This window comes from Silene latifolia, chromosome X (assembly GCF_048544455.1).
Source record: "Silene latifolia isolate original U9 population chromosome X, ASM4854445v1, whole genome shotgun sequence".
Taxonomy (NCBI): Eukaryota; Viridiplantae; Streptophyta; class Magnoliopsida; order Caryophyllales; family Caryophyllaceae; genus Silene; species Silene latifolia.
Genome location: NC_133537.1, coordinates 195,636,435 through 195,652,143, shown reverse-complemented (window position 1 = coordinate 195,652,143; position 15,709 = coordinate 195,636,435). Strand labels below are relative to the sequence as shown.

The following is a 15,709-nucleotide window of genomic DNA, read 5'->3' as shown; positions in this document are numbered from 1 at the left end:
GCACAAACTCACAACTCACCAAAAGAAACAAAACTCACAAGAACCTAACCCTATATATATAGAGAGAGAGAGGAGTTCTAATGAGTCCAACATGTGCCATTGAGTCCATAAGTCCCTCTAAGGGCCATTGGATGGACTCAATGGATGGTTGAGATGAATTTGATTAAAGGCCATTAAAAAGAAAAGGAAAAAAATGTGGATGGTTGGATTGAGATGGGTGGTTGAGATTGAAAATTACCAAAAAAAATTACCACTAATCAAATTTCTATACACTAATTAATTTTTCTTTCTCTCTCTAGCCCCTAATTAATCAGTTTTGAGTTTCAGATTTCAGAAGTGTAAATGTAATGTTGTATGAGTTTTACAAGTGTAAATGTGATGTTTTACGAGTGTAAATGTAACATTTTAAGAGTGTAAATTTATTTTTTGTGACGGAAATTTTGAATTTATATAATTTTAACATTTTACAAGTGTAAATGTGATTTTTACGAGTGTAAATGTAACATTTTAAGAGTGTAAAATATATTTTTTGTGACGGAAATTTTGAATTTATATAATTTTAACATTTTACAAGTGTAAATGTGATGTTTTACGAGTGTAAATGTAACATTTTAAGAGTGTAAATTTGATTTTTTGTGACGGAAATTTTGAATTTATATAATTTTAACATTTTACAAGTGTAAATGTGATGTTTTACGAGTGTAAATGTAACATTTTAAGAGTGTAAAATTTATTTTTTGTGACGGAAATTTTGAATTTATATAATTTTAACATTTTACAAGTGTAAATGTGATGTTTTACGCGTGTAAATGTAACATTTTAAGAGTGTAAATTTGATTTTTTGTGACGGAAATTTTGAATTTATATAATTTTAACATTTTACAAGTGTAAATGTGATGTTTTACGAGTGTAAATGTAACATTTTAAGAGTGTAAAATTTATATTTTGTGACGGAAATTTTGAATTTATATAATTTTAACATTTTACAAGTGTAAATGTGATGTTTTACGAGTGTAAATGTAACATTTTAAGAGTGTAAATTTGATTTTTTGTGGCGGAAATTTTGAATTTATATAATCTTAACATGTTACCAAGTGTAAATGTGATGTTTTACGAGTGTAAATGTAGTATTAAGTGTAAATTTGAAGGTCTGCGAGTGTAAATTTGAAGGCTTAAGAGTGTAACTTTGGTCCTTTTAGTATAACTTTGGTCCTTTACAAGTGTAACTTTGGTCCTTTATGAGTAAAACTTTAGTCCGACTACCAACAAACACCACCAACGTCGTCCTCCACCACCAATTCATATCCACAAAAACTATGAATGCAAATTTATATATTAACGAGTGTAAATGTAAAAAGTGTAAATGTGAGGAAATACAAGTGGAAATTTAAAGATGAGTGTAAATGTGAGGAAATACAAGTGTAAATTTAAAGAAATATGAGTGTAAATGTGAGTAATTATGAGTGTAAATGTAATGATTTACAAGTGTAAATGTGAAGAAGTACAAATGTAAACCTGAAAAATGCGTGTAAATGTAAAGAAATATGAGTGTAAATGTAAAGAAATATGAGTATAAATCTGAAAATTGTGTAAAAGTAAAGAAATATGAGTGTAAATGTCAAGAAATACGAGTGTAAATGTAAAAAAAATACGAGTATAAATGTGGAACAATAACAATAACACCAACACCAACACCAACACCAACACCAACGATATTAACAACTAACTTTATTATGAAACTTAGAAAAAAAAAAAACAGATCTTAAAAAGACTAAGTATCTATTTTATAGATCTAAGAATAAAAGTAGATCTAAAAATTTTAAAAAAGCTTTTTGTATCTCACATTATAAAAAAAGACGAGTTTTTAAAAGACGAGATTTAAAAAATATAAAACAAGACCATAAATTAAAAAAAAAAAAAAAACATAGAAGTGTAAATTTAAAGAAATATGAGTGTAAATGTGAGGAAATACAAGTGTAAATGAGAGTAAATACGAGTGTAAATGTAATGATTTACGAGTGTAAATGTGAAGAAGTACGATTGTAAATGTAAAAAAATATGAGTATAATAAATATATTTATTAGATCTAAAACAAGACGATATCTAGGATAAAGAAAATTATGAAATAAAAAAAAAAAAAAAAATTAACACAAAAACCGTGAACCATTATAAAACAAAACAAAACAATCTAACAACTACCACCAAACTTAAAATAAAAAAAAATAAAAATAAAAAAAAAAAACCAAAACAAAACAAAAACGACACACACATCAACACTACACACATCAACAAAAACAAAACAAAAACGACATAACAAAAGATTCTGAAAACCAATAAACGCCATCACCAAAAAACCAATAAACCGTGTTAACAAATTCTGAAAACGCCATCACCAAATGACTCGTGTATAATTGTTTAATGGTTTATTTTCAGATCTCGATTTTTATTGGTTTATTTTCAGATCTTGTGGTTGTGGTTGTGGTCGTGGTCGTGGATGTTGTTGTTGGTTGTTGTTGACGACGGTGTTGGAGGAGGCGAGAAGGGTGGCCGGTGGTGTTGTGGTCGTCGGTAGAAGAGGTGCGTCGTTGTGGTGGTGGCGGGTGTGGGCGTGGGTTTTGGTGTTTGGGATCTGGAAATGGTAGGGATGTGGAGGTCGGGAATGGTGGTGCGTAAGGGGGAATGGTAGGTCGGGAATGGTAGGTCGCGTGTGGTGTTTTTGGTTGGTTTGTGGTGGTGAGAAGGGTTGTCGGGTGGTGGTGATGTTTTCGGGTGGTGGCAGGTGGCCGTGGTGGTCGGGTGGTGGTGGGGCTGCGAGTTGATGGTGGCGGCAGTAGTCGGGTTTGGGCGGTGGTGGGTGAGTGAGGAAGAGAAGGGTGTTTTTTTTGGGGGGTGGGTGGTTGTTGCGGCTGAGGTTATGTGGCGGTGGAGGTGGTCGGGTAGGTGAGGAAGAGGGAAAATTATTTTTTGAATTATTTGGTTTTTGAATTTTGTTGGATTTTTGAGAGGAATTGAATTTTTTTGGTTTTTAGAGAGATGAGGGTGAGGATAATTGTGAGATGAGAGAGAAGTGAGTGGAAAAAGAAGGCTTTTATAGTGAAATTAGGGCTTGATTAGTGATAGTAGTGAGGGAAAGTGATTAATTAGGATTGATCCCCTAATTTTAGCACTAATCCCTCCCTTTTCCCTTTCAATCTCAACCCTTCATCCTATCTTTTTAAGGGTCCTAAAAAGGACTTATGGACTCAAGGATTTTTGGTGGACTCACTTGATCCTTCTTATATATATATATATATATATATATATATATATATATATATAGAGAGAGAGAGAGAGAGAGAGAGAGAGAGAGGAGTTCTTATAAGTCCACAAATTTGATTGAGTCCCTAAGTCCTAATCTTAGCCACTCATTTTTTGGATGTAACTTCAGTACTTTATGAGTGTAACTTTAATCATTTAAGGCTATTTTTTATATAAAATTTGAATTTATGGCTATTTTTTTATACAAAATTTTGAATTTATGGCTATCTTTTTAATATTTTGAATATATAAATTTGAATTTATGTAATTTTAAGATTTATGTAATTTCAACATTTTATGAGTGTAACTTTACTGTTTTTTATGTAATTTCAACACTTTTGAGTGTAACTTTACTGTTTTACAAGTGTAACTTTACTGTTTTAAGAGTGTAACTTTAGTATTTTAAGACATTTTTTATGTTAAAATTTAAATTTATGTAATTTTTATTATAGGTTGAATTTATATAATTTTAACACTAAGTTTAATGTAATCCTCGAGTCCATTTTGAGTGTAACTTCAGTTTGTTACGAGTGTAATTTCAGTCTGTTAAGAGTGTAATTTCAGCATGTTAAAAGTGTAATTTCAGCCGTTAAGAGTGTAATTTCAGTCATTTAAAGTGTAACTTTGGCTCGTTTAGAGTGTAACTCTAGTCCGTCAAGCGTGTAACTCTAGTCTGTCAAGCCAACCAAAAAAACGAACAAAAAAAAATTCTACACGACAACACACCACACCGTCAACACCAACCACTACCAGCCCAAAAGGAAAAAAAAAAAAGGAAAATAAAACAACCACCGTTAATATGGCACCGACAACAACACTCACCACTGTGAACAACCACCACCACCAAAAAGAGACGAAAAGTTGAAAAAAAAACACAAAAAAAGAGATCTGAGAGAAGAACAATGAAAAAAAGCAACGCGACAACACTCCCCCCACCGTCTAACACCTACCACCACCGAAAAAGAAAAAAACACTCGCCACCGTTAACAAACACCACCACCACCACGAAAAAGAAAACGAAATCTGAAAAAAAAAAACGAGATGTGAAAGGACGGGCTGGCCATGGTGACGGCGTGGGAAACAGGTCGGGATAACGTCATCGTGATGGCGGCGTGGTGTGGATCCCGATAGTGGAGGACAAGTACATAGGGGAAAAGGAGGAAAAAAAAGGAGAAGATGAGGCGATGGTGACGTCGGGTAGTGGCGGCGACGAGGTGAGAGGCAGGTGGTGACGGCAAAGTGAGAAGGCGGTGTTGTATGGTGTCTGTTTTGTCGGTGGTGGTGGAGTTGTAGAGAGATGAGAGAGTGTGTGAAAATGAGAGGAAGAGAGAGAAGTGAGGCAGTGGAGTGGAATGAGAGGGAAGTTGAGAAATTAGGGTTTTGAAGTATTTAAATCCTAGCCCATTATTTTTGTCTAATCTTAGCCATTCATTATGTAGATCCAAAGGTTAGGATGGGGACTCAAGGACTCACCTAAATAAGGTGGACTTATAGGATCCCTTTTCTATATATATATATATATATATATATATATATATATATATATATATATCAATACTATATATTAAATCCAGAAACCAAGAGACATCAATGTAATTAAAGAAAATTATACAAATTAATTATACTATATAGTTTTAAATCACTAGCACCGTGTGATAGACCCGATTAAAGGATCTCAATGCAAATATTATATAGTTTGGGTTAAAATTAAATTATATAGAAACTTGGTAATTTTCCTAAACATTTGTAAGAGACTAAAACATGGTCAATTTCCTTAAAATAAAACAATTAATTAAGATGTCAATTTCAAGGAGACTAAAAGAAAGAAAGATGTTTGGTCATTTTTCTAAATATTTATAGAAGATTAGAAGATGGTCAATTTCCTTAAAATAAAATAATTAATTAGTATAAACATGCACCCTTATCGTATTAATTATTATCATCATAAAATTATATATTAAATTTAAAATCTATGCAATTTTATTAAACTTTATACTGTAGTTTATTAGATGTATAGAGATGTTAATTATTTAATATACAAAAATATAATATAAGTAGGTTATAAATAATTCATGTTGGATTCCATAATATATAACACTGCATAATTCGATCTTTCGAATTGATTTAATACGTATATGTATTATATTTATATAAATATAATCCTCTTAAAATTGCATGCCTAAATAGTAAAAGTAATTTCATCAGTAAAGAAAAGAATTGTAGTAACATTAGATATAGTTATATGATAGTAATCACTCATTTGAATAGTAAAAATAAGAATATTATCAGCGAGATTAGAGAGAGTGGTAGAAACAACAACGGGAGTAGTGAAATAATCAATATTAATGCGGCAATAGTGAAAGTAACAATAATTACGGCGGGAGTAGTGAAATTATCAATATTAATGCGGCAGTAGTGACAGTAACAATAATTACGGCGGGAGTAGTGAAAGTAACAATGATTACGGGCAAGTAGTGAAATGTTATTACTATTGTTTCATTAATCAGAGAAAAATATTAATAGCGGGAATGGTGAATTTGTCTCAAAATTTATTTCATTGTAATTTTAGGATATGTCATAGAAAAATATATAAATAATAAATTTATTGGTTATGCAACTTTAAGTAATTTTATTTAATGAAAAAACAAATAATGGTAAGTAGAGGTAGCCCGGGCGAAGCCGGGCACCTATACTAGTATATATATATTCCAGAAACCAAGGGACTCCAATGTAATTAAATAAATCTATACAACTTAATTATACTTATATAGTTTTAAAACGATAGCACTGTATGATGGACTCGATCAAGGGACTTCAATGTAAATATTATATGTTTTGATTGGAGTATAAATTTAGAGAATATCAAAATATGGTGATTTTCCTTAAAATAAACATGACACACTTATGTTATTAATTAGTATCATCATATAATTATACAATTATTTAACATACACAAATATAATATAAGTAGATTATATTTTGGAAACTATTAAAAATTAAATAAATCAAGTTAGATTTCCAAAAGATATAATATTGTATAATTATTTCGATTTGATTTAATGCATATATGTAATATATTTATATAAATATATAAACTCCTAAAATTGTATGGCTAAATAGTAAAAATAATTATGTTAGTAGTGAAAATAATTGTATTAACATCTCATTACTAATATTGGATATAATAATATGTTAGTAATCACTCATTTGAATAGTCAAAGTATGTATTAGTAATGGGAATAGTGAAAGTAATAGAAGCAACAACGGGAGTAGTGAAATTATCAATATTCATGCTAAAGTATGTATTAGTAAAGGGAGTAGTGAAAGTAATAAAAGTAACATCGGGAGTAGTGAAATTATCAATATTCATGCGGGAGTAGTGAAAGTAACAATAATTACGGCGGGAGTAGTGAAAGTAACCGTAGTAATAACGAATGTAATAAAAGTAACAACAACATATATGAACAATTAGCTAACTCATCGATTGAAGTAAAATTTAATAGCGGGATTAGTGAATTTGTCTCATAATTTATTTCACCGTAATTTGAAGGTATGACATAAAAAAAAAATATTAAAGATAAATTTATGAGTTATGCAACTTTAATGTAGTTTTATTTCATTGAAAATAAATTTTAATGCTAAATAGAGGTAGCCCGGGCGTTACGCCCGGGGCACCAATACTAAGATGTTGGAATATGTGGGGATACACCACATCTGCACCAAGGTTTTTTGTAATGCTTACATATAAGTTACTTGATACATTACCTGGGGATTGTACCGGCGCACGCCACTTTCAGACAGAAATTTATCCAACACATCAGTACGTGAATCTATATTACCATAGTAAACTTGTTCCTGTACCCTAGGTAGCTCGTCATTCATACCATTCAGTAGAGCTTCCTGGACAAAATAGTCACAAGTTGTGATGAGAAAACTGCCCAGAAAGATGGAAACTAATTGAGAGTGATAGCATTTCAATGTAGTCTACAAAATATCATGCAGAGTTCAGCCTACTACTTCCTCTATCCAATTTATATTACCCTCATTTGACTTTGGTGGTCAAATGATGCCAACTTTGACTGATATTATCTCAATATATACAATACATACAAACATTTCCAAAATAAAAATATCATACTCCGATTACTCCCTCCTATTCTGACTTATGTTCCTTAATTTCTGTTATGGCTTAGTCACCATTTCTTCCATGTTTTCTTATTTGAACATATAGAGAATTAGAGATACATGAATGGACTGTTCTCAGCCCTACTTAATCACACTCAACTGACTCGAGGCACCCCCAGCCTACCCGCCATAAGATGATTAAGATCGCAGCCCAAACCCCTCACTCTCTCCTCCACTCCCAACCTCACCTCCATACAATCACCATGACCTCCCCACGCACCCATATTCTCCTTCATGACTAATCACGCCGGTCAACACCACACACAATCTATCCTCATCCTAACCTCCAACCCATTCACTCACCATGACAATCACATACACCCACCTAGCCACAGCCGCTCTCCATACCCAATCATGTTACCTCTTATCGTCAGCCAAAATACCACCACCCTCTACCCAAAACACGCACCCAAGCCTCAAAAATCCATCCTCCACCTCTAAATTCCCCACCTCGCCCCCAAATATTATAGATGGTTATTAGAGCTGAAACGGCAGATTTTGAGTAGATGGATTGGTGGTTTTGGAGGAAGGAGACAAATTTCAAGGAGGTGGGGTAGTTTTAGTGGTTGGAGGCATTTCTGGCCCTGGGGTATGTCGATGGTAGGAGAAGAGAGCAGTTTCAGGTCACTTGCTTAGATGGTGTTTTTAGCAGGTTTGGTGGTGATTGGGGCTAGGTTTTAGTTGTTAGAAGGATTGGGTTTGTTGGTTGGGTGTTGGGTGTTGGGTGTTGTGGATGTGGGAAGAATATGGGTGGGTAACATGATGGTATAAAGGTCATTGTCTCTCTTTCTTAATTTTGGTACCCAAAAGAAAATACAAATCTTTGGAGAAGGGAGTCATATAGCATATGACCACCTTAAAACCAACCCTGACACGAAAGAAAAGAAAAAGGAATCCACAACATCTTCTCTTTCCTTTCCACAATTACTAGACTAACACCACAATTTCTCTTTCTCCACCATCTGCTACTTTCCTCTTGCCAACTAACCGCCTATCTAGCATCGACAGCCGACATATCTCCTCCCAGTCACGCCACCAGTCGTTTCCATCAACATCTTCTAGTAAATGCACAAGAGTTCCGTTTTAACTTTTAACAAAGACACCACAATATAAACAAAGCACACTATTTTAAGAAATTAGATATATCTGTCCTTTTTTGACAAGGAACCGTAAGCAAACAGAAAGGATAACAACAGTGGCTCCCATTTATAAAATATTTCTCCTGGTATTGCTGCACAGACCAGCTGTTTTGCCTTTTAGCTCAAAGAGATGCTTTCGTAACGAAATAAAAATAAACCTAGCAATGTCTCCATGAAGGATAGATGTGAAATGGTCCCACGTTCAAACTACCACATATTCAAAAAATTAGAAGACTGATGATAAGTTCAAGGTTAACATCTACGGCCACAGCTAATGCTACATTTCAAAGATAATTCTACCCCGCCTAAATATTTGCTTCCAGTTCATTCATAATCTTTTAAGAAAATACTCCCTCTGTCCCTGTGAATTAGTAAAAGTTTATTGTTAGTGAATAGACCTTGCGTTGTGAAGTGTCAAATATACCCCTTTTTACTCCTTACAACTACTCCACCCTCCTCACATGCACCTTTCCTCAACCACCAACTTGGCACTCCAACAGTAAAACCTGCGCTCACATTCAGCCATCTTAACCAACCACCACAAACACTTCCAACCAACCTAGATCACTTCTATGTTCCAATCAACCTCTTACCTTCCTAAATACAGCTTCAAAGCACCCTCACCAACCACAAATCACCTACAACCTTACATTTGACCATCTCAAATATATATATTGATAGTAGATCGAAGAACACCCATATACCCCCTCCCCCCTGTCTTGGTCTTTGTGCAAAAAGTAAACGTAAAGAGTTCATCGAGACCGAGAGAGTGGTAGATTAATAAAAATAATACAAATGACTAAAAAACATGTCGAAGTACAAAATTAACAGCTACTGTAATATAATTCAGTTACCACACATAAGAATTTACCTCATTTGAGTCGTACACAAGTCCATTAAGTAAGAGGCAGCACCTGCGCTTTGATAAACCCAATTGGAAAACAAACAGGGAACTCTTTTGAGCCACATCTAAAAAGGTTTTCTCTTCATCCAACTTAAGCAATGCATCCTGTGGATGCGACTTTGACTTAGGTCTGCAGATATAGGCATGTGCGTTCCAAACAGTTAACAAAAAATCAGATATCAAGTATTTAGAAGAGTTGGAGTGCATTCAGTCAAAATTCAAAAACCTTAATTTTTCATAGAAACTGTGCATAACATGAAAAAACAAAGCCACGCCAACTCTATGCTTTAAAGTTTAAAGAGTTTACAGTAATGCATCGACAAAAGCTGCTTCCACTTGATGCCTCTCAAGAACATCTTCTCCCAGATCACCAGACTCTATGCGAACCTGTAGAAGAAAAACAAATGCAGACACAATGAGAAACAAATGTAAGGGCAGTCTGCAAGTAAACGTTATGGGTAGGACACAACTTGGATATGGACAAGTTTTATAAGAATAGCGTAGTACGAGCACGCCTCCTACATATTCTCTCCAAGATGCTCGTCAAATACTCTGAACAATATATTAAATTTGAATACCAAAGTACTGTACCAAGGCAGTAAACCCGGAAAAACAGAACAGTTAGCCAAAATTTACCAAACCCAACATGAAACTTACATGAGAAATATAACATCCATCTCAGAAAAAAAATACAAAAAGACTTGGTTTCAAAAGGCCACATACCTTGTTAAAGATGAGGAGCAAATGCAATGGACTCACGTACGATTGACGTGATGAACTAATATTTTATATGAACTAAGACTAGACTTAAAAGCCTCCAATTTATGATTCCATATAGAATACTCTCTCCGTTTCTTTGATATCTTTCAATTAAAAGTGGCACATGACGTAAGCAACACGGCAAAAGAGTTCTGGGTAACAAACATAACCCTTTTCTCTCTTTATCCTGCTTGGGGAGTGAATAGGCAGCTAAATAGCTTGGTCGTTTGCATGAAAATTAATTTCCAGAAAAGGCAATGAGAAGAGATCAAAGAAACATTTTGAAAGGAAAATTTGAAAGATATGAAAGAAACCAAAGGGATAACTTGGACCCTGTGACAAGTGTGTGGGACAATATGTGCCTATACTTACATTGCTTAAAAACTTGAAAGCTGTCTGGATTCCTTGATGCTCCTTGATATAAATAAACAGACGAATGATCTGCAAAAGCAAAAAAACGAACAAGTAAGTTGCAACTAATGTGACTATTCACTATGAGCGCACATATTCTTGCAATAGAAACTCCAGCCAACCACTAACTACACCCAGCTTCCTTTTCCTTCTATCACTCTCTCTACTACCTTCCTGAGCCACCAATTCCCCCTCGCTTCTAGCCATCCCATGTACCCCGGTTCCCTCTTTTGCAAAATAATTATGTCAATACTAGTCCCCAGCTCAAACATGATCACTTCAGATCTGATGTGAAGAGATAGAAAAAGACGTGGACGACTTTGGAAAGTGAAAGGTAGAAGACAGAATAGAAGGTGGGAGCGAATACGAGCAGGTACAGTTGTGGCGAAAGAGAGATGGCAAATGAAAGAGGACACATGTTGAGGATACTTGTGGTGAGTGGTGGAGATGGATGGTCTAACGGACTGGTGAAATTGAATGTTGATTAAGTGAGAGGGTTATATTAAGACAGGTTATTTTTGCTCCCTCCCCTGCCTCGCTTTATTTTTTTTTTTATTTTTTTTTTATGACGAGGGGGTTCAATCCCCCCAGGCCCATGCATTCCCGCACCACCACATGGACCATGTAAGCCACCCCTTCGGGAGCTGCAGTGGCCAAGTGATCATCGCCCCAGGTGGTAGTCGAACCCAGGACCTCTCAACTCCTGCATTTCTGCAAGCTTCAAGGTTTAACCCGGCTACCACTGGACTAACACCACTTGGTTAATGTGCTCAGTAAGAGGTAGAGAGGCTTATACGCTGAGTCCAAGATGAGGGGGTGATATTATGTGATGAGAATACAAGTGAATTAGTATCCTTGCAAATCATTGATACACTTTCAATAGACTGCGTACTTCTTTTAAATAGCGTCTCAAGGTTAGGCATTCGAGGGTATTAGATTTTTTTTTCTATTCCTTTTTTTTTTTTTGGTGGGAGGGGGGGGGGGGGTGAGGTTCATGTGACTCATTTTCAGTTTGCTGAGGACACTATTTTATTTTTGTCAGAGATCATCATTTCAGAATAGGATGTCTCCTTTCCAAGTTTTTGAGCTGATTCAAGGAATTGAGATCAATGTTACCAAATGTGGGGTTGTAACTATCAAAGTTTGGAGATATGGTTGGATGTCCAATACTACATTCACCCTTCACTTACCTGAATTACCTCTACAGGAAAATCCTATTCTTCATTTTTGGATCCTGTAGTTTCTAGGGTCACGGCAAGATGGTTGGAAGGGCATATTTCTCATTAGGAGAAAGGATCGCTCTGATTAGCCTTTGCCTTTCCTCATTGCTGCTCTATTACTTATTGACATTCGAACATCCAGTAAGGGTAGCTACTCGGCAGAAAAAGATAATGAGGGCATTATAGTAGTCCAGAACTACTGACTATAAAGACCATATTTAATAAGTTGGGAGGCTGTTTGTCGCCGAAAGATACGGGATGTTTAAGCTTTGGTCGGATTGATTAACCATATGAATATTTCTTTGTTGGGAAAATGGTTATGGCACTTCCCTCTAGAACCTTATTTTTTGTGGCATCAGATCATTTGAAGCAGCTAATGGTATGGTATTCAACTCTGATGGTTAGGGCTCTTACGGGAACCACAGCTACCCATGCTTCTCCATGGAAGTATTCCTGTCAGATTAATCATCTTTAATTCCACATGTAGATTACCAGTTTGGTGACGAGGATTGAATTTCAGAAAATTGTAAAGGGAACAGAACCAATCCTTCTCCACTTTGTTTCCTCATATCTACGCTTCATCCCATCTACTTAATTCATGATATGGGAATTCATTGCATCTTCAAGTAGAACAGCTTCTTTTGAGTGGGAGACCGACGAGTTGACCTGTCTCGTATCGATTCTCAATTATTTTATTTTTGGCAAACGGGAAAGATGCTCGTATCAGGAGACATGATGTTGAGTAGACCTAAAGCTTCTTCTTTAAGCCTGGTATTGCGAGCTATTTGGAAATCCAAAGTACCTACGAATGCCCGTGCATTTGTGTTATGTGTTTGAGCAGTAGTGAGGACCATTCTGATTCGTTCTTACAGTGTAATTTTGCATACTTACTTTGATTGAGATTAATGAATCTTCAGATAGAGAATTGGGTGTGCCCAAGAAGTATAACGGATTTATTGAGTATCCTCGTTGTGGGGTTAGGTAGGAGGGAACGTTACTATGGAAGTATGAATTACTTGTGGTGTTTTGATGTGAGTGGCTGGAGGGCAGTATTCGAATACTTTCCAGGGTTCATTTGGTAGATTACACTTGGTGTCAGTTTCTTGAATCATTCTTCCTTATAGGCAAAGGCAGCAGGGGCTTTGTTTTGTAATTCTAGTTAGGAGGACTCCTGGTTCTTTAAAACTTACCTTCTTTACCGAAAATTTTAATTTTCTGCCAGCAAAAAAAAAAAAAAAGGTTCAGCTTTTATTTAGAGATTAGCCTCGTAATTAAATGGATATGATGGCTTGATTTTCAACACTCCTTCAGCATATAGTCCTCTGCTTGATTAGCACTTTAGCAGTGAAGACACTATTTCCACCAAATATGCTTAACCCTTTGTTCGAATAGATAAATTTGGAGAGAGGGAGGGGAGGGATTTGGAAGGAATGAATTTCCTTTATTAGTTAGAAAAATGAGTGCGGAGGGATTTGGTGGGGAGGGAAAATAGATCACTCCACTTCCCTCCTACAAAGCAAATTATTTTCCCTCCAACAAAGGAGGGATTGGGAGGGAAAACTCCCTTCCTCCATTCCCCCTCCCTTTCTCTTCTCTCCTTCTCTTCCCTCTTTCTCCCTCCCCTCCCTTTCCCTCCATTTTTGGTATCCAAACAAGGCCTAAAAGGAGGGACTTCATTTTAGCAAGCCAATGTATCACGTCTCTATGTCTGTAGAGTAGTAGTCATATTATCATCTACTTCTCCATCGCCATTAGTTTTCTCTCTTTGGTATAAAATTTCATCAATGTTACTTGCGTTATTTTGATTTTCATACCTAGAGGTTTAGCTTGGCTTTTGTATTATGTTTACCTTCTCATTCATTTTGCACTCTTTTCTTTCAATCTCTTTGCATTATGTGGTGTGCGATCACTCAGTAACGGTTCTAAAGGATGATTCATGTCAACCGACCGCAAATCATTTTGGGATGAAGGCCTTGATGTTGTTGTTACTTGCAGCATTTGCTAATGTACATGATAGGAAGAAATAGTTACCGCTCTGAAAAATAGAACACGCAGTCGCTCTTCACGTTAAAGATATTCAAGACTTAAGAAGTGGCAAGCTTTTCCAGGATGGAACTCCACACATCCACAACTGTTATAAATATTCATGCTCGGCAAACCTTCCTAGCGACTTCGCTTGAAGTGTCATTGATGATAAGAAAAATATCTAATGCTCAAGCACATTGCTAAGGACAACAATGTTCAGCTAAATCACAATGTTAACTCTAGGGAGTGGGTCGATAGCTCACAAGATATTATCTCTGTTCTCATCCCCAATAGATAAGAAGAAAATGTAACCCATTCCTTATTTCAGACATTCAATGACTTTTGCATTTTTTACAAGGTAGTGGTTCATTGTTAATCTATAAGGGTATTGCCAGTCGCAACGGATATGCCAACAACAAACTGAAGTTCTCAGAGGTGCATTAGGTTATACAGGCTATACTATAAACCATAATGTTCAGTTCCCTTTTTCCCATTTCCAGTAAGCTATTAGTATAGATTTTATAACTCTTAGACAAATTCCTTTTTGTCATATTAGACTAGACACACAGTACCCAATGTTGTGAGAAAGGAGTTACGAAGTACTTACAAAGCTAGAGATGTCTTCATCAGTAGAGCTGGGATTGGACTCCGTGACAATGTTGCCATTGCTTTTATCAGCTTTCTCAATGAATGCTGTGGAGTACAATATAACCCCAAATCTCATTGGAAATTGGTTTTCATATAAATTAACTATAGTGTCAATCACCTAAAAAATGGCAAAGGAATTGCCTGTAAGCATCAGTACATGACATGTACATCAAGATGATTGGAATCATACACTAGGAATACTTGCCTCAAGCCCACAAGAAGTTGCAGGATCAATGACATATACTGCATGGAAGATATTTTTACGAATGTAACGTAACTGGCCGGGAAATGTAGGCATCAAAATCTACAGAAGGACAAGTGTCAAAGCTTCTGATAACTCCCTGTTTTGAGAGAAAATGGTGAATAATAAAATGAAAACATAAGTAGATGAAGGGTACCTCATTAATGTTACTGCGCCATCTTTTGTATATAGAATCCTCTTCCAAGTTATTCAGATAATGTACATGACTTGAACGGAAGTCAACACGAAACATACTTGACTCTGAAGGAGGCGAAGTTGATAGAAGCTTTCGTATAGTAGGTTCAGGAATCTACAATTTTTTAGAAATGCAAAAAAAAAATCCAAACATATGAACTCGGGAGACCGATCATTCTTAAGCAGAGAATCAAAAACTATCACAACAATGAAAATGGAAAAGAAGAGGAGCGTTCTTTAGGTAAAAATCGTTGTTGAAATAACTTAAAAGCACCCCCAACGTTAGCCCACAAAGTTGTTAAAAAAGAATTCGTGAATATAGTCCAGAGAATGCATTTTCTCTTGAAAAAAGAAGAGCATTTTGCCTCAACTAGATATACCGAAACATAGCAAGCAAGGCACACCTTCATAACAACTACTCCTTTCATTCATTTGGTTTAAATACGTATTCCATTTTGGTCCATTCATTTGAATTTCATACGTTTTCTTTTTAAAGAAATGAGCCTTAGAAAGACCAAAACACCCTTACTTATAACAACTGGGTTTCACTATGATTAGACTCATCCACTTGCAAGTTGTATTTTTCCTTATATTTTTGCTCTTTCTTAAACTTAGTGCCATTTAGAAATGTATGGAATTCATATGACACAAATTCTCATTATAGACGGGAGATATTCGTCTATAG

At 35.4% G+C, this 15,709-nt stretch overlaps 1 protein-coding gene across 1 annotated transcript in view; it reads right to left on the bottom strand.

Annotated features, from left to right (window-relative positions):
* The window catches only part of LOC141623770 (UDP-glucose:glycoprotein glucosyltransferase-like), a 42,604-nt gene that overhangs the window by 17,716 nt on the left and 9,179 nt on the right, over window positions 1-15,709 (bottom strand). Inside the window, exons 10-16 of the mRNA XM_074439924.1 lie at window positions 14,987-15,139; window positions 14,794-14,892; window positions 14,548-14,706; window positions 10,657-10,725; window positions 9,833-9,912; window positions 9,493-9,655; window positions 7,063-7,197 (exon numbers count right to left, since the gene is read on the bottom strand). Coding sequence (XP_074296025.1) covers window positions 7,063-7,197; window positions 9,493-9,655; window positions 9,833-9,912; window positions 10,657-10,725; window positions 14,548-14,706; window positions 14,794-14,892; window positions 14,987-15,139 — 858 coding nt within the window. The remainder of the gene's footprint in view (window positions 1-7,062; window positions 7,198-9,492; window positions 9,656-9,832; window positions 9,913-10,656; window positions 10,726-14,547; window positions 14,707-14,793; window positions 14,893-14,986; window positions 15,140-15,709) is intronic.